Genomic DNA, 17,595 nt, shown 5'->3' on the forward strand with positions numbered 1-17,595 from the left:
CGGCAGCGCCTGAATGAACTGCGACCGACTCTCCACATAAATTATGGAAAGGAAACGGTTTTCAGCCCTGTTAACCCCAAATGGTTAGAGTCGATAACCATCTAATGTCAACTAACATTAATAATGCACAGCGAATCGAGCAGTACAATTGTACCCTTACAGCACCAAATGGAGCTACCTACACCAATCGCAGCTACCTTTCATTCTGAGTCGAACCGATTGAGGGTTTCGCGTCCATTGTCTGACGTCAAATGTTTTTGACCTTTTCTTCTTCTCACGTCACTCTGTCAAAGACAAAGCAAGAATTGAGTTGTCACATTATGTTATAACATATCAATTTTGGTCACCTTCAGAACCTAGCGTCTCACCCAAGCTTAGATTGTCGAGCAACTGCAGCCAGAAGATCTGATGGCACTTACACTAGAACTAGGAGTAGACCCAAACATCAATATCTTGAAGACCTAATAGATTGGATCTTTATTTTTATTAAAAGAACATCTGACTTTGGAAAATTAATGGTGCAGCTAATGAAGGCTTTAAAGTAGTGCTGCAAACCCAGCGATTGTAGGTACTCAAAAGAATGATTTCAAGCTCAATCACTGCTGCTTCAAGAAGAGTTTCCACAGCAAGCACGTACAAAAGACTGATTAGTGATGAGCCGATATATCAGTATCGATATATCATAAAAATTAATAATCATCGATACTGACCCTAGCAGCTCTATCACTAGCTGAGCAAATGCCTCTTCAAAGAGAACCCAAAATGCTCCGCAGTGAAATTCCGCCGATAGTACGACTTATCGACTTGCTCATATGTAATCGAGTGGAAACTATAAACACTGAGAATTCGATTAATAGTGCATGCGTATGTTGCATGTTGGGAACTGAAGGCGCACAAATGGCGCTCCATAAACGAATTATCAGACTCTCTGACAGCATTCAGGCTGCCTCAGAGACGCTAACTTCGTTTGCAATTAGCATGAACTGAAGCTGTCGCCATTAGCTGTCACAGTTCGAAGGATTCTCAGTCGTCGCATCAATTTATGTCATTCGGCCTGGACAATGGGTAAGAACATTGTGAGGCAATTAAATATGCGAATGGGACTGCAATTGAATCGTTGAATGCGAGTCTCGGACCGAGACTCTCGTTGACAGCTGATGGACGAGACTGTTGCATGAGCCGAAACTTTTCCAGACCCACAGACAGACAGCCAGCCACTCGCAGCCACAGTCAAACATCATAAAAATAGTTTCGAATTATTGACATGGCAAATCAGATACGTTTCCACTGATTTTTATGCAAAAACTTTTTGCGAGTCGTTGGCGGGGACTGAGGGGACTCAACCACTAGTGCACAGTTCTGAAACGATGAGTTCTAATCGCATGTAATTTTGATAAGCAAACGCACTCAGGATCCCAGCAAAAGTTTTGCCCAAACTTGAAAATTTGGCAGCCCCACACGGGGGGGGGCGCATAGAGAATGCCACAGCTTCAACCCGGAAGTATAACTTTTGCTCTCACTTTCTGAACATGCAGAAAAGTTGCTCAAAGCACTGCAGAAAATTAGGCGACTTTTAAATTTACCTGTATATTCTCTAGCATTCCATATCATATCTTATTAATACAGTCCCGAAATACTTCTCTTAAAATTCTGCAAAGTTGTGGCTCTTCGATGGAAATTTTGCGACTCTAGCTCTACATATAGTTCAACAACTATAAGCAGGAATACCTAGCAACTATTTCGTGTAATATGAGGGGCGTATAAATATAAGGATCTACAGGAAATATTCAAGTCAACTCTAATAAGTTCTGAGTTCGACAGTTCATACTTACAGACAGGCCTGGATAGACCCAGCTAATCGCCACAATCACTCTATGGAGTCTACCACTATATTCAGAATTTAATTTTTAGTTTCTGAAACAAACAGAGAGATAGAGAGAGAGAGAGAGAGAGAGAGGGAGAGAGAGACCTATTCAATTGATCGTACACAATATTGAATTTTATAAACTTCTATTAAATTTGTCCGCTCAAAAATGAATTAATATGGATAACAAAATAATTTTTCAAATTTCGATCAAAAGACTTAAAACTAACTTATTTCTCGGTGCCCTACTGCTGAGGTCCTATTTCTCGATTTCCTACAGCTGAGGCCCTGCGATTTGATACTGTGGACTTAGAAATGAATTTTGGTGAGCGCTGTCCATGCTCTGGTTGGCTGGTGTCCTGCTCCACGAATTCGAAGATGGAGATGGAGATGGAGATTGACTGATGAATGGTTTGCTTTGCATTCCATTTCGATGTGTGGTTTCAGTTTTGAATTCGCCTCTGTTCAGGTGGGCCCAGGTGGACAAGCGAGCCGCAGCAATCCGACAGCAGATACTCAATTAAACAGAAATTTTATAACCAGAATTCAATGCACGTTTTACGCGTGGTCAAGTGGGTTTCAGTAGCGGAATATTTTATTTTTTGCCTGCCAAAAAGGAATCAATGAAATTCAAATGCAAGTCGAAGAGCATGAGAATAGGAGGTGTCGAGAAATACTTACCTGATATATCTATTTTCAAGAGAAATGGAATGGGTTTTCGGATTTGATTTTGCAGCCTTAACCAATCTATGTTTTGGCAAAGTATATGGGGGATTTGTGTACCTAAATTGTGGGGAAATTAGCCTAAGGGGAAGACAAACCAAACATTATTATAATTGCAATCGTTTTGAGTGTTGTGGCCGGGCATGCCCAACTAGATAATACACTGTGTAACGGTTTTCTAAGCTTAAGTTGATTTCTTTACATATAATCCTAAATCGTATACATAGATTCCTATTGTACTCTGCTTGCTAGGAATATGCTATACGCATATGAGTCGAATGGGATATTCAAGAAGTGAATTATTCCTCCCAGGCAGTCTATAGGCCAGATTTAATGCCTTTAAGCATATAATTTGTGCTCAACTAGCTGATGGTTTATACCTGAATATGAATCTCTAACTAGGTGATCAGAAATATATATGGTTCATAGTTTACCTTACTCTAAGGTAAACAGGTATTCAGCAATATCGCTACCGGAATACCATGAGTGAATGCTGTCATCATGTACGTATGAACATCTATATACGTGGATTCAGATATGGATCTTCGATTTTTACTTGATTACTACTACCCCACACGCTCATAATGCTACCTCTACTATTACTATTTCTACTTCTAACGCCACACTTCGTCTATTATTGTTGTTATCAAACACGAATAGTAGAGATTCAATGTAGCACTACTGTAAGCAGAACTACTTTTGCCTCCTTCCACCATTCTTAAACATAAAACTTATATTAAACTTACTTGTTTCTGTTGGATGAATGTGCAACGATCGAAGTGCGCATACCTCGGCCTGTAATGTACAAGTTGAGACTGAGATGCACAGATCCACTTCAGATCAGTGGAAGCTTACCGTGGCAATGCAATTTTTGCGGTAGGACCTGTAAGCGCTTGTCAGGCCTTAGGCTTTAGATATTTATTGATGGGTGAGACGATCATTCAGACGGTGTACTCTATCCGGTTGAAGAAGTTGTTGGAATGCCTCCTCATGGATACCCACGTGCTCCACCGGCTCATCGTACTCCTCCTCTGAGCAATCTTCGGAGGAAACACGTTGAGCGAGAGTCCAGTACAAAACGTAGATCATCAAAAGCATTTGGATGATGAGCAATGAATGGTGGCGCAAGAACACGACGACCGACGGATAGTTGTCGTAGAAGGAATACATGAATTTTGTTTCGAAAAATTCGTTCAAATAGCCCTCGAAAAATTCCCAGAATGGATGCCATACGTAAAATACCAAGCCTTGGCTAACCAAATAGTAGACACCCAATGCGATCAAAAATATCCATAGTTGATTGAGAATACGAATGCTGGCGCGAAGTCTATCAGCCATGAATACCACCCAGGCCAAGAACAGGGCGGCCGGAAAATCCGGGCGGTAGTCGCTCACAATGTTCACTTCACCCACATAAAGGCCCACGCACAGTACCACGGATACCGATGCCGTACCAGGTATATCCAAATCCATAGCCAATGTATATTTTGTTTGAGTTCAAATGTGAAAAAAAAAATAGATAAATACAATGTACACACTATAAAATACTGCTGTTTCCTACAACTAAAATAACACCTAGTTGCCAGCTCGAACGAAGCCTACTATAGAGGTACGAAATGGTGGGGTTACACAAATATTCCAGTTGCACTCAGGTGAGAGTAATACAACATCTGGCCAGCGACAAGAATGTGTCTAAGCTGAGGTAGATATAGGCTAGCCTAGACTGCATTCATATTTTCGAAGAATTTATAATATAGTATAAGATGGAGATAGATAGAGAGGGCCTTCAACTGATAAGCTGAGCAGGAGAAGGAGAGATCAATCGGTCACAATGTCACACACACACACACACATACAGGCACTAGGCACTGCTACCTTCCAGCTAGCTGAGCAACCTCTATGAGTCTCTATCTGGCACGACTTAACACACATGCAGCAGCAGAAGGAGGGCAGAGAGCCAAGCAAGGCATTCCTGCTCAGCCAGGCTTTGCCCGGCGCTCACGTAGTCAGCGAATCGAATTTTAATTTCTGGCCCGGATGGCCCTGTCGTCGCTTGGCTTTGTGGGGCCCCGAGATTGAAGTTAAAGTTGCGCTAAAAACTTTTGACTGTTTGCCGGCAAAAAGTGACTTTTCGTGGGTTCGTTGCCACAGAGCCTGGCCACAGTGAATGAGGTTTCCCCATGGCTCGAATAGTTTGCAAGGCAAGTTCGAAAATGGAACGCAATACGTTAATATACAATGCTATATATAGACGTACATACATATGTATATCTCGTATGCTTGCTAGTGTTTACAAAGAAACGAACTTTAAAGTCACAATAGCTAGTGGCCTATGAGAAGAACGTATAAACTGTGAATGGAGCACGCGATGAATGCCTTGAATATAGAAGTATCATACATTTTAATTAAATTGCCAAGAAAATGGGAATCAATGTATATGTACATATAATGCGAATCTATAGTTGAAAGCTTTAAAAAAAAAAGCAAAAACTATCAAGATATGGGTTTATTCTAGAGCAGTTAAATATTTGTCATATGAACAGATTTTGTAAGAAGTCAATATATCATTTCACATAGCGAATGACTTTAGTAACTCTTGCAAGTGAATTGATTCCCGGTTAGAAAATTTTAAATAAATATTCCCTTAAGAAAATCTTAACCACAAAGTAATCAATAGATGGAAGTGTGAATATGTTTAAAAATATCGGTTGAAGAATAATCGAAACGCGATAGTTTTGCAATTCGACTTTGCTCGTCTCTGACCAAAGCATTTAAATGCCCTATTGGGAAATGCTACTCATATAGACAATATGATAATAGAAATATAATAAAATGTGCCCAATATTCAAATTGACCCAACACTACCCAAAACATAGTTGGGGCTGTGACGTCACTGGTGCTGCTGCAAATGGAGAGCTTTGCTCGTAAAGCCGCAATTAGTGAATGTGTTTCGCAAATTTAGCTCGCTTTTATTCGAATGCAGCCCACTGTGCGCGAGGGGAACTCATTATTGAGCACTCAGCGGCGGCCATTGAGAGTGCGTGCGTGTGTTTTTATTTGAGCATTTTACTTGTACCAATTAGGAAATTACTAGAGTAAATAGCTTCACACACACACACAGACACACATATAACACACGCACAGCACAAACATAAACAACAAGTTTTGCCCATGTCCAGCCTTTAGGAGTTTAAACAACAGTGGGCAAAGATCATTTATCAAGCTCTTGCGGACAGAAGACGGACACATGGCTAGCTCCTAAATACACAAGACAAAAGCTGGCCGGCAAGTGCAAACTTTTCAAGTTTTTCAACAACTTTGTCAAACAAGAAACGAAATCATAAATTTAGCGGGCATTGAGCGGCTTGAGCGAATGATGGATAAAGCGACGAACGAAGATAAACAGTTTTGAGCGAGATTTCATAATAGTTCCATTGCATATATAAAAAAAAAAAAAAATATATATATATATATATATATATATATATATATATATATATATATATATGTTTACCCCACTCCATATTGGTCCTCACTTTTTTAGTGCATTTTTAAGGTATATATATATATATATATATATATATATATACCTTAAAAATGCACTAAAAAAGTGAGGACCAATATGGAGTGGGGTAAACATTATATACATATGAATATATGCATATGTATATCTAATAAAAGAAGTTTTTTTAAGACAAGCTGTAGCACATCCAGAGAGAGAGGCGCTGGCAAAAGCAGATTTATAATAACACCCGAGAACCGAACTGTAATTAAAAGTAAATTTGTATTAATGTCTGCTTGCCGTAGCCTCAACACGTGCACTCTACCGAAAGCCGAAAGCCGGTGTTGGGTACCGGGTACCGGGTGCCCGGTGTCGGTTCTCGGGTGCCGGGTTTCGGGCTTTGTCAACATTTTAATCAAATATGTGTCAGCGCGGACTTATGAAACTAATTGACTTTAACGCTAGCGGCTGCCCCGCACCGCCCCACCCCGCCCCGGCATTGTATCTCCCACGGAACTGTATAGTAAGTAGCCCGGCCTCAGTTCGGTTACAGCGTCGCTTCAAGAGGAATTAATTAAAAAACTTAATCTGCTTTGGCAGCTGGGCTGGCTGGGTACAGGGCATGGTGGTTTCGGTGGTTTGTGCACTCGCAGCCTTCCATCCGCCTGACAACGATTTACTTGAGGTCTACTTAGCAAACTGAAATCCCATTATAAGCTGCTCACATTTGACGGCACGGTAAAAGGAAAATCATCATCATCGCGCACGTGACTCCAGTCAGAGAAAATACCTAAAATCAGTTAAAATCGAGCTTACCGACATCAATTTGATATTGAGAATCGATTGTTCACTTACCCATAATTATACCCAATTGAATACAGCAAAATTCTTATGATTATTATTTTCATACGTCGACTCAGATATTTCTTCAGTTTGAGTCTCAATGCCTTTGCCCAGCTCAACTGATGATCTCAGAGAGGGCAGAGGCCCTTGTCCCTGATTCAATGCGAAAAGATATTTTTGGCGCATCAAGTTGCAGCTCGTTTGGCCAACTGTGAATGGCCCGGCCCCAGTTGGCATCAATGAGCTGGACAGATATTCATTATTAATCGCTGGCAATCGGAATGCAGGTTTTTGCTTGAACAAGGACGCCTTAGGGGACAGTATCCTAATTTCGTATATCAGTTTCAATAATTCAATAATTCACAAATAGCAGCACAAATTTAGCTGGAATTTCGGAGAACTGAGTAAGGTTAAGGAACTATATTTAAATCAGATCAATATACAATATATACATATATTCATAGATATATAAATATGTATATAACTGACTAGCCTAGACTTATTTCGATACGATTTGCAGCAAGTGCTTTAGAGCCATGCAAGCATTTTCCAGCAAATTAATTATGGATAATTAATGAACAGCAGCTGTTATTGTTGTTATTGGCCTTTGCTGCTGTTTATGGCCAGCTACTCGGGTGGCACTTGACTGATTTTATAGCGCGGCTATAAAAACCTCAATTAGATTGAACGTAAGCCCCATAAAAACCGCAGCAACAGCAACAGCAGCAACAGCAGCAGCAGCAGCAGCAGCAGCTCTAATCAGTTAACTCAACTACCCCTGCCCCTCTCTCGCTGGCTGGTATGGCACTAATTGAAATAATTGAAACATTAGCACAACTTGATTGGGGGCGTGGCACACGTGATTGACTCCCAGCCATAGGTAGCCGCATCAATTGTTGCGGCTTATGTCGGTCCACGCCCACAGCAATCACGCCGGGCCACGCCACTCCAGCTGCATTTCTCTTTCGCCCCTCGTTCGTTAGTCGAAGCAATTAAAGAGCCGCTCAACCCACTTAGCTCAGAAATGTGCCGCCCACTTTGCCCACACAATGCGTAATCCGTGAGCTGGGCACGTTGGCCAACGGGCGGAGCATTGCATTGGATTGCACTGAGTCGCCCTCTGCTGCAGCTACAGCCATAAATGCGGGATTGGCATTAGTCACGTCGATTCATTTCTGGGTTCCATTCATAGATTTTCGAGGAAAACTCCATTCACCCAGAGCTGAGCGGAAAAGTAGTTCAAATAATGCAAATTCCTTGTTTAGTTGCCAGAGCAACCCCTTTGATGGGAACTGGAACTTGGAAGATACATGAGCAAAACTCGTAATTGTTGCATCATGAACAACAACAATTTTTCAGATTTCCTTACTACTCAGTGTACAGATAACATCTTATTTAAGGCTGCTTTTCAAAGCCTAGAAACTGCTAAAAGAAAATGTGTAATCGATTGAAATTACATCAAATGAATGGAATGGCAATCGGATTAGAAAAGAAGCGTGCTCTAGTCGGGAGTGCCTGACTAATAGATACCTCGAACTCGAACTCTGCTTTAAGTTGATATTCCAATCAGAAGCATTAAAAATACATTTAAAACGTAATTTAAATTTATTCAATATGTAATTTCGTTTGATTTGTATATACATATATTGTTGATTATAGTAATAATAATAATAATAATGAAAAGGAATAATGATTATGTATGTAAATACTTATTGTGAATACCCTACGCCTCTATCAAGAATTGCCCCTCCCCCAAGAGCGGATATCCACTGTTAATAGCATCAAATGACTGTGTTAGCAAATGAACCTATTTCTGTTAATGAAGTCTAGCATTAGATTTTTACACAGAACCTATTAAAAACGGGACTGGAGTTAAGTTTTATTAGATTCATTATATACAAATTTTAATTTTTAAATTTATAAATCATTTTTTTTATATTTTTGTTGTCCTCCAGCGTCATGCATCATGCATAAGAATTTCGAGTATTTTGTATTTATTTTATTCATTATTTATTAGATCTAAAAGGTATATCAATGCTGCTTTCGACCATGCATAAACAATCTATTAACTGAACCCTACACTGTACTACTATGTTTATGGTTATACATATTTAATTCTACATTGAGCTCAATCATCGCGATTGGGATTCACATTGGCATAGCCATTCAATGTGTGAGTGTATTCAATGCCGAAATTCATTTATGTGCGATGAATAAATTATAAAGAGCCAATTTACAGCTTCTTCATAATTGTTGACGAGCAACGCATTCCTAAGGCTGCTATCTATGTACATACATATGTATGTCTATCGATTTGAGCTCTATTAGGGCAAAAAGAGTGAATGAATGGGTGCTGAATGCTGGAAAGTTGATTTATGTTGAGCATTTTAAGCTGTTTTGATTTATAGCTTCTTGGCCAATTGCTTTGTGGCAAAACGGTTTATGGCTCGGCCGGCCAAATAAAAGAGCTCTTATCCCAAAGACAACGAACCCACTCAAGACTTCAGCGCAGTCATTGTGGGGCAAGCGGCCATGAAATTGAATTTCCTTAAAGCTTTTCGCTGTGGCCTCTTAGCTGGTGGAGTGGAACAGGGCCAACGGCCGTTTTCATCAATCAATTCAACGCCTAAGCAACAGCTGAAAATCGATCAAATCCGTTAAATAACATTCTACTTAACCCACTTCTTCTATAGGGGAAACCTACTCGCTCGATAACTGAAACTAATCGATGTTATTTCTTCACTGCAATGATAAACGATAGTTGCAATGAGATAAAAGTTCTGATTACATGTGGATGATCTGCATATGGATTGCTTCCATTTGAAACATTACTATATTTTGATTCAATTCCCATTAATCATGCTTTCATCTCCCAGTATTAACAGAATTTTCTCTATTGAAATAGAAGCCAACTATATGATGTAGATTAATGTCTAATGACTCAGTATGTTAAGTAGCTAGGGTATTCACATAACGGTATATACACTTTATATTTTGCTCAACCGCTAGCTAGTCTCTTATATATCCAAGTCTATTAATAGGAATCCAAACTTTGCTTTAAAGCAAAACAGAAAAGACTACATCAAGTGCAGTTACCAATTCAAATGTAATCTTTTGTGAAACATAAAGAGTTGCAGGAAAGTTAACTTTTTGGATAAAACCCACTTACATCCATTGGAAATGAGTTATTGAATATCTGCCGTTTATGGGCTTATGGCTTTGTTGGCAACGGCAAAAGTTGTCAATGATGGCAAATCGAGTTAAAAAGTTGCTCGAGGACAGCTCAGACTCTAATAGCTCCGGCAGATAGAGAGAGAAAAGTATGAAAAATAAACGTTGTTTTGCACTGCTATGCACATTTAAGGTAAATTTAAAACGGTTTCCTGGCACCTGTCCTCTGTCCCATGAGGTAAAATAGCAGAGCCTAGTTCTCCTGCTGAGACTCAATTAAATTGCAAACATTAAAGATAAAATATACACAGCGAAATCTAAATTTTATGTAAATTGCAAGATTTGTGCAAAACGTTAAGGGAATTTCGGGTGCTACTCTCAGCTAATTATACTCAGTGCCAAAATTATACACGATTCATAGCCACAGCATGTGAACTGTAAATAACTTCAGTCATTTCGGGAATTCAAGTGATATATTTATGCCATAAATAGCTAAAGACTCAAATTATTTTTGGTAAGGAAGAAGAAGTTGACAAATGTTCGGATCTTGTTTATGGAAAATCATCAGGAGGAACATCCTATAGAAATGAATACAGCTAGTATCTCTATAGATCTACAGCTGCTTAAAAAATTCACCATATAAATTATTATTATATATGTATATGTCATATATATTTTTATATATTTATTATATATTTATTATATCACAAATATTATATGACGAAGTCATATAAAAAAATTAAATTATAATTTTTTTAAATTAAATAACTAAAATAACTAAATTTAGTTGAATATAATTTAATTAGTTAATTTTTTGTGCTATTTAAAATCGTTTAATAACACATTTAATTTTTAAAATGATTCTTACGCTACAAATATATTTAATTATTTATTTCTTCTAATTGTAAATTGTATTAAATTGTTGAGGGTCTTCTGGGTAAATAAAGTACATCTAGGGATATCTGTGTTTATATATTTCGCTCTCCAAGTCGAAGACGAACTATTTGCTAGTTATAATCTGGCTTTACGACTACCGGCACATGGATTCAGAGCCCTGCCAGACTTCGCCTCGCACTTTATGCATGATCAAATAGAATATTTGCCTCGATTCTTAGCACGTATTGCAATATTACATCTAGTGATGGCACGATTAATCATATGATGTCCATTAATCGATTATTTTGCTTCGATTTGCAATTTAATTGTATCGCAAAACGGGCTTTAATGGCAATTTGCATCCCTGGCTCTGGGTCTAATACTTTTTGTCTCGAAATAACATCTTCCCGTAGCACCTTTGGGAGCATTATATTATAATTTTGGCATTGCTCATTACGACACGCCGCATACCGCATGCCGCATGCCGCGCTACGGGCCGTGTCGATCAGCCGATGTTTTATTTGAGTATGCAAATGTAATAAAACTTTGCCTGTGATGCGGCCATCAGGAGTATGCTTGACCGCGATTTCACGGAACGAATGAAATGAATTAATTAAATTTTGCATATTATCTCGATGGCCATCAATACATTTAATGCGAGGCCAATTCATTAAATTTGAGCACCCATTGAATTGAGCTTTTTATTAAGCTTATCAAGAGGCCTACTCACAATTGAAAAAAAAAAAAAAATTGAATCACGCATATGTATATTTGTATCTTTATCTACACCTGTATCTGCATCTACATCTGCATCTATTTATCTACACCTACTGCAACTTTTATAAATAAAAACAAATTGCGCTTGATTGTCTTTTGCAGGCATTTCATTCACGGCCAGCAAGCAGATACTTGCCCCATCCTCCGCTCCGGGACCGTGCTGCGCTCACATTGAAGGCGTGGCTATGGGGCCGTGCTGCATGTGTAACATCCACACACGTACATTGAAGGCCTGATCAGAATTGCATGGAAAACAAAGCCGAGGCGCTAGACCGATAATAACAGCAGGCACAGCAGAAGCGCTAGGGGCTTGAGGTAATTAACACACATTGCGGGCTCTATTACAAGTGGGCGTGGCAATGGTCGTGATCAGGCAACGCCTGGCCGCCGCGCTGACTCTGACCATGCTAATTAGCTTCTGGCCGGCCGGCGGCCATGGGACAGCCGCCATTGAGTGCGCCGAATGGCTCAGCGCCAGCGAGTGCAACAATGGCACTGCCCTCAACAAGAACAGCAACAACAACAACAACAACAACAATCAGATTGGAAACAACAGCAGCAACTATATGCTTGGCAGCTCGGCACTGGACCACCTAAATAGTTCAATGCATCCGGACAATCTGCTGGAAATGGATTTGGAGCGAGACGGCGAGATTTGGCCACTGGAGCGTGTTGTGTCCATCATTGTGCCGGTGTTTTTTGGCATCATTGGCTTCGCCGGACTCCTGGGCAATGCGCTCGTCATATTGGGTAAGTCTGTTTGCCTTTTAACGGCCGCGCCGTAATCGCAATCGCCGCAGCCATTGCCTCCCACTGCCGGCAAGCCCATCTATTGTCCTTCTGCTGATGGCCAAGTGCCAATAAAAGTGCCGCGACCCCCGAAGTCGTTACATCAGCGAGCCCAGCTCGATGGCGTTGGCCCAATTGCCCGTCGACTCGAGCCAAATTATGCGTAATAATTGCAAATATTCTGGGCAATCTTCGCTTTTAATATGCCATAACGCCAGAAAGGCAGCTAATTGATTTTTTATACGCCCCAGATGTCTCTAGAATGGCCGTAGCCCCAACCAGGGCCGGCCCGCTGCAACTTTACGCCCAACACATTTGCCATGTTGCAGCAACAAAAATTTGTTGCATTTGCCGCTTTACGTTCGCAGTTTTAGTGCCCTTCACGGATCGACTCGGACATAAAATACAAAGAAATCCGTCTTCCCTTTGCAAACACCATAATAGCTGATGGACGGCAATCGGAGTATGCATTCAGAGAGAAGGAATGTGTTGGCTTGGGCAGTTGCTTGAGTTGGGATCAGAGACATTGAGTTCAGTAACTGCATTCGACTTCAAGCCGACCTCATAAAACAGAATGAATTTGGAGTGCATTAGATCATAACATTACCAGTAGCATATTATCATATCATATTATATCATTATCATATTATCATTATTAGCATAAATTTCTATACCCCGAACGTATAAGATCTAAAATCTCAGGTCATCAATTGGTTTTGTGAATACTTGGAATAGGCAAAAAGTGGCGTGTGGTTGTACCTCAGATACTTCCTCTATTTCTTCCAAAAGTGGCACACAATAGAGTAATTCTTCAAATAATAAAAACATATTGTCATATTGTCACCCATTAAATTCTACACCTATCTTATTTTAAGGGTCCCAATTGAACATTTTAGGCAGGGGCACTCTAAACAGTTTATTTGAGTAAACTCTTAATTCAATATTAATGAATATTTCAAGCTAAAAATACGTTTAGCACATAAGTCAACATATTCTAAAATTAGGCCAACAGATTGAACACCTTTTCTATGTATAATCAGACGTACTTAGCCATACTCTAATTTGCTCAACAATGTTTGCTTTTTATGAGTCATGTAACTACTTGGAACTACCATCCTAGTCAAACACTAATTCCCGTCAGTATTTACATTGTATCGGGGCAGTTTCATTTGTATGCACGAGCAGTCCCCACTCTAAATGAAAAACCAAATTTCAGGACTAGTTTCTGTCCACAACAGCAGCAGCAGCAGCAGCAGTGGCAAAAAAACTTGTATACGAGGGCAGTATGATAAGCTAGCAACGTTATTACACGTATTAATCATGTTAAACACGACAGAAAGCAGAGCAAAGTGTAAGTCTTAGTCATTAGATATAAGGAAAACTATTCTATTAATGTAAAGGCGTGTTTAATCGATACAGAATGGACTAGAAATGTGGTAAAGAAGGGAACGTTAGGAACGGATGGCTGGTGATGGCTCGATTAATCATATGATGATCGATGTAATTGTATCGCGAAGTGGGCTGCGATTGATTATAATCATAATCGATAATTCCATACAATAAAATAAGATTAAGTCGATTTCTAGAGTATTTTCGAGGAAAAGCTTCAGACACTTCAGTGCGAGGCGCTCTTATCTTTAGAGAAGTTCCAACTGATTCGGAAAAGAAGAAAGAAGTTCAAATTTCTAGTCGAGAGAGCATGGCTAAGGAATACCTGCAAGGCCAACCAATCTATGCTGAAAGAGAGATCTTTATCGAGTAGAGACTCTAATAAATGCACTGCATACATACGAATACTTGCACTCATATATACGTATATATATATATATATATATAGACATGTATACTGTACGTATTGAGCGTATGAATTTCAAATTAGAAGAAGAGCACAGCAAACATTTCTGGTAGAGTGAGAAATATTAAAATGAAATCAGCCGCTGATAATTAAAGCACAATTCAAATGCAATTTCCATTTGCTTTAATAGTCGAATAAAATTAATGGTTAATTCCAAGAAAAATGCACTCATTTGAATGCATGCATGCGTGTCCATGCATGGGGAGAATGCGCTGGCTTGACTCTGATTGTCACGTGGTTTCGCCCATTCAACCACACGGTTTCTTTGATAACTTTTGTGTTGCCGAGCGAGCTTCAATTAAATTTTGCAGCAATTGATGCACGTAGTCCATTTTTGTACATATTTACTGTCTATTCGCAAATGAACTTCAATTCATATGAATGTCTGCATAGAAGAAAAATGCAAGCTGTGTAAAACTCGCATGCAGCTGTGCGAGATATAATTGAATAATGGAAATTCAAATTCGACAACGTTTCAAATCGATTTCATGGGCAAAACTATGATTGAAACTAATTTGATTTGAGCATGCAATATGGGGATTTCAAGATTGAAACGGCTATACCGACGGACCGCTGAGAGAGCAAGGCCAAGTCCATTTAGCTGGAAGTCCTAATCAAATATACACTATATACTACTCTGTGAACTCGACACATTAAACATAATACCTCCCTCTTTTTAAAGGGTTCATTAAGCTTAATGAAAAATGTAGCTTTCTGCGAAATAAAACTAATTCATTTTATTTGGAAAATTAAAGACTTACATTTCTATTTAAATGAAATAAACTCGAAATGCAGAGCGCTCTTCCAGCTGACAATAGTTCCGTTCATCAATTTAAGCAGTCACAAGCTGAATTACCTCATTAAAATTACCTAGGGAACTAGTTCATTAAAAGTAACTGGTGAACTTGTTCAGGGATCTATGAAAGGTGCAGTCTAATTGAGAAAAGTCACGAGTTCAATTAAACATTTCATTGCAATGAACTAGTGAACTTGTTCGGGGAATCGCGAACGCTACAGTCACGTACTCAAAGATTTCAATAAAATGAACGAATGAGCTTGTTCAGTAATACACTCCGATGCCGTATACTCCTTTCTCACCCATTCAACCAGGTAGAAACAATTTGTTCAGCAGTTTCGCAATTCATTCAGCATCCCTAATGAAGTGTTTCAATATAATTTACCGAATCAATTTGCTCTTCACATTGAACTAGAGTTCATATCAATGCTCTGCTAAAATTCACTGGGTATTGGATGTGTTGAATAGACAGGGCGAGTCGCATTTGCATTGCCAGCGGTTGGGCCGCTCAGACCGAAGCTGTGCAAAGGATTATGTTCATATTGACCAACACTGGCCGCGTCCAAATTTACGCTTGAGTGGCCAATTGCGTATTTCTAACACGATTTTCCATGTGGCAGCTACAAATTTCGCATGCCCCGCTCACTGTTGCCAGCTGCTTCTGGCCAACATCAGATGGCTTTTGGTCAAGGAGAGGGAGAGAGAGAGAGAGAGAAGGTCCGCTGTAACGCAAATTGAAGTGACAATGAGTCAACGCAGACTTCAGTCTTCGCCTTTCCTTTTGCTGATATTTTCATAAATAACGCCGAGGCAACAATATATATTCATTGCCTCCCTTCATTCTATTTCCTTGGACTCTGCTTCTCTTCTGCCCCAAAATTGGTCCTGACAGATGTCAGAATTTGTGGGTTTTGCCGTTAGTCAAACGTTATCCCAATTGCGCTGCTGTCAGTTCCTTCAGGCCCTTACATATGTGTCACAGCATGCTAAGCCGAGGAACTACCAGTCATTTCATATGCCACTCAATCTAAAGGGTATCACAATATCTGTCAGCAATACCACATAATATATATGCATTGCAATTGTGGGAATCGAATTGGATAACTTTGGAAATATCGCATGAATTATATGATGATTGCCCACTCATTCAACAATCGTGGCATCAGTTGCATCAGTTTTGGAATAATATTTCATTTATTAAATTGAATTTATATAGACTCATTCATGACTCTTGAAGGCCAATGGGAAATTATCACTTGTTTCACTTGGAAATTTGTCTAGCCCCACTTAAAGCGAACTTCAATTTGCATAGCTTTGGCCTGCTGCTTGCAAGAGCTTGAAAATGCTATAATAGGAGAGCTGCTATGACTATGCATCGCATTAGGGTCTGTAAAATTGCCATAAAATGCAGAGCAGAGGCATTAATTTAATGCTTAAAGCGCGGCGAGTCAAGTGCAGACACCGAAGTGGCTACTGATGCAGTCGTTTGCTTGGCTGGCACTTTGACAAATTATCTATCCATAAGCCATAAACACACTTATGCACTCCCGCAACCCAGTCAGCAAAATCACTGCTCACACACACACACACACGCACACACACACACACACACATAGATAAGTAAGGAGAACGAGGCCTGAGCAAGCGACTCTAATTTTTCTCATAATTTGCAATGAAACTCACACGTTCATTTACAAATCATTTATCAAAATAACGCCCAAGAGCTGACAAAGTGCCTTTCAGCACGCAGGCCAAAGATAGCAGGAGACGGGAAGAGGGCTACGGCAGAGCTCGGCGCCAGCAAATGAATGTACGTGTAAATTTGAAAGATTGTCTGTATCGAGCAGGTGAATTTATTTCGAAATGCTCGATCAAACTGACATAATCTGCCCAAGAAAGCTAAGGAAACTAAAGCTGAGCTGAAAACTTTAATAATACGTCTCAACGGAGGATCGTATAGGGGCATACCTCTCAGAATCGTTAAGTATCGTGTTAAGTACTCAAATCAGCTTGAAGAACCCCTCAATTCCGCTCAGGATAGTCCAGTGTAGTACCTTAAAGAGCAGAAAAAATATAAGAGCTCACGGCAGGGAATCAGGCTCTGAGCATTCACATCTTCCAGATCAGAGAGCAAAACAACTAGCGACAGCTACTAGAACTAGTAAGAGTTTTAGCTCACAGTTCCAGATGTGATGCACAAATAGAGTATACTTAACAGACTTCCGGTTAAGTCGGAACTATGTGTTCTGCCTGATGAGTGGAAATATTATGCTTACTCTTTGAATGTAAAGTGACAAGCGTATCATCTTATAGATAGTATTGTACCACCATCAGGCTAAAATTCATATCGCATTTTTAACTCTAGTGTAACTAAAAGTTTATCTCATGATAGGGTATCT

At 39.7% G+C, this 17,595-nt stretch overlaps 1 protein-coding gene and 1 long non-coding RNA gene across 2 annotated transcripts in view; one reads left to right on the plus strand and one right to left on the minus strand.

Moving 5' to 3' along the window:
• Window positions 1–2,013: 2,013 nt before the first annotated feature.
• On the minus strand, window positions 2,014–4,132 carry LOC149090733 (uncharacterized). Its single transcript, XR_016197525.1, has 4 exons — window positions 3,443–4,132; window positions 3,334–3,382; window positions 2,546–2,668; window positions 2,014–2,470 (listed from the first exon to the last, which is right to left on the minus strand). It is a non-coding gene; the product is annotated as an uncharacterized LOC149090733 (long non-coding RNA).
• A 7,779-nt stretch (window positions 4,133–11,911) lies between these two features.
• The window catches only part of AstA-R1 (allatostatin A receptor 1), a 44,637-nt gene continuing 38,953 nt past the window's right edge, over window positions 11,912–17,595 (plus strand). The window contains exon 1 of the mRNA XM_089264358.1: window positions 11,912–12,506. Coding sequence (XP_089120484.1) covers window positions 12,116–12,506 — 391 coding nt within the window. The 5' untranslated portion in view covers window positions 11,912–12,115. The remainder of the gene's footprint in view (window positions 12,507–17,595) is intronic.

This window comes from Drosophila navojoa, chromosome X, assembly GCF_054131105.1.
Source record: "Drosophila navojoa isolate 15081-1374.11 chromosome X, UAZ_NAV_1.0, whole genome shotgun sequence".
Classification (NCBI taxonomy): Eukaryota; Metazoa; Arthropoda; class Insecta; order Diptera; family Drosophilidae; genus Drosophila; species Drosophila navojoa.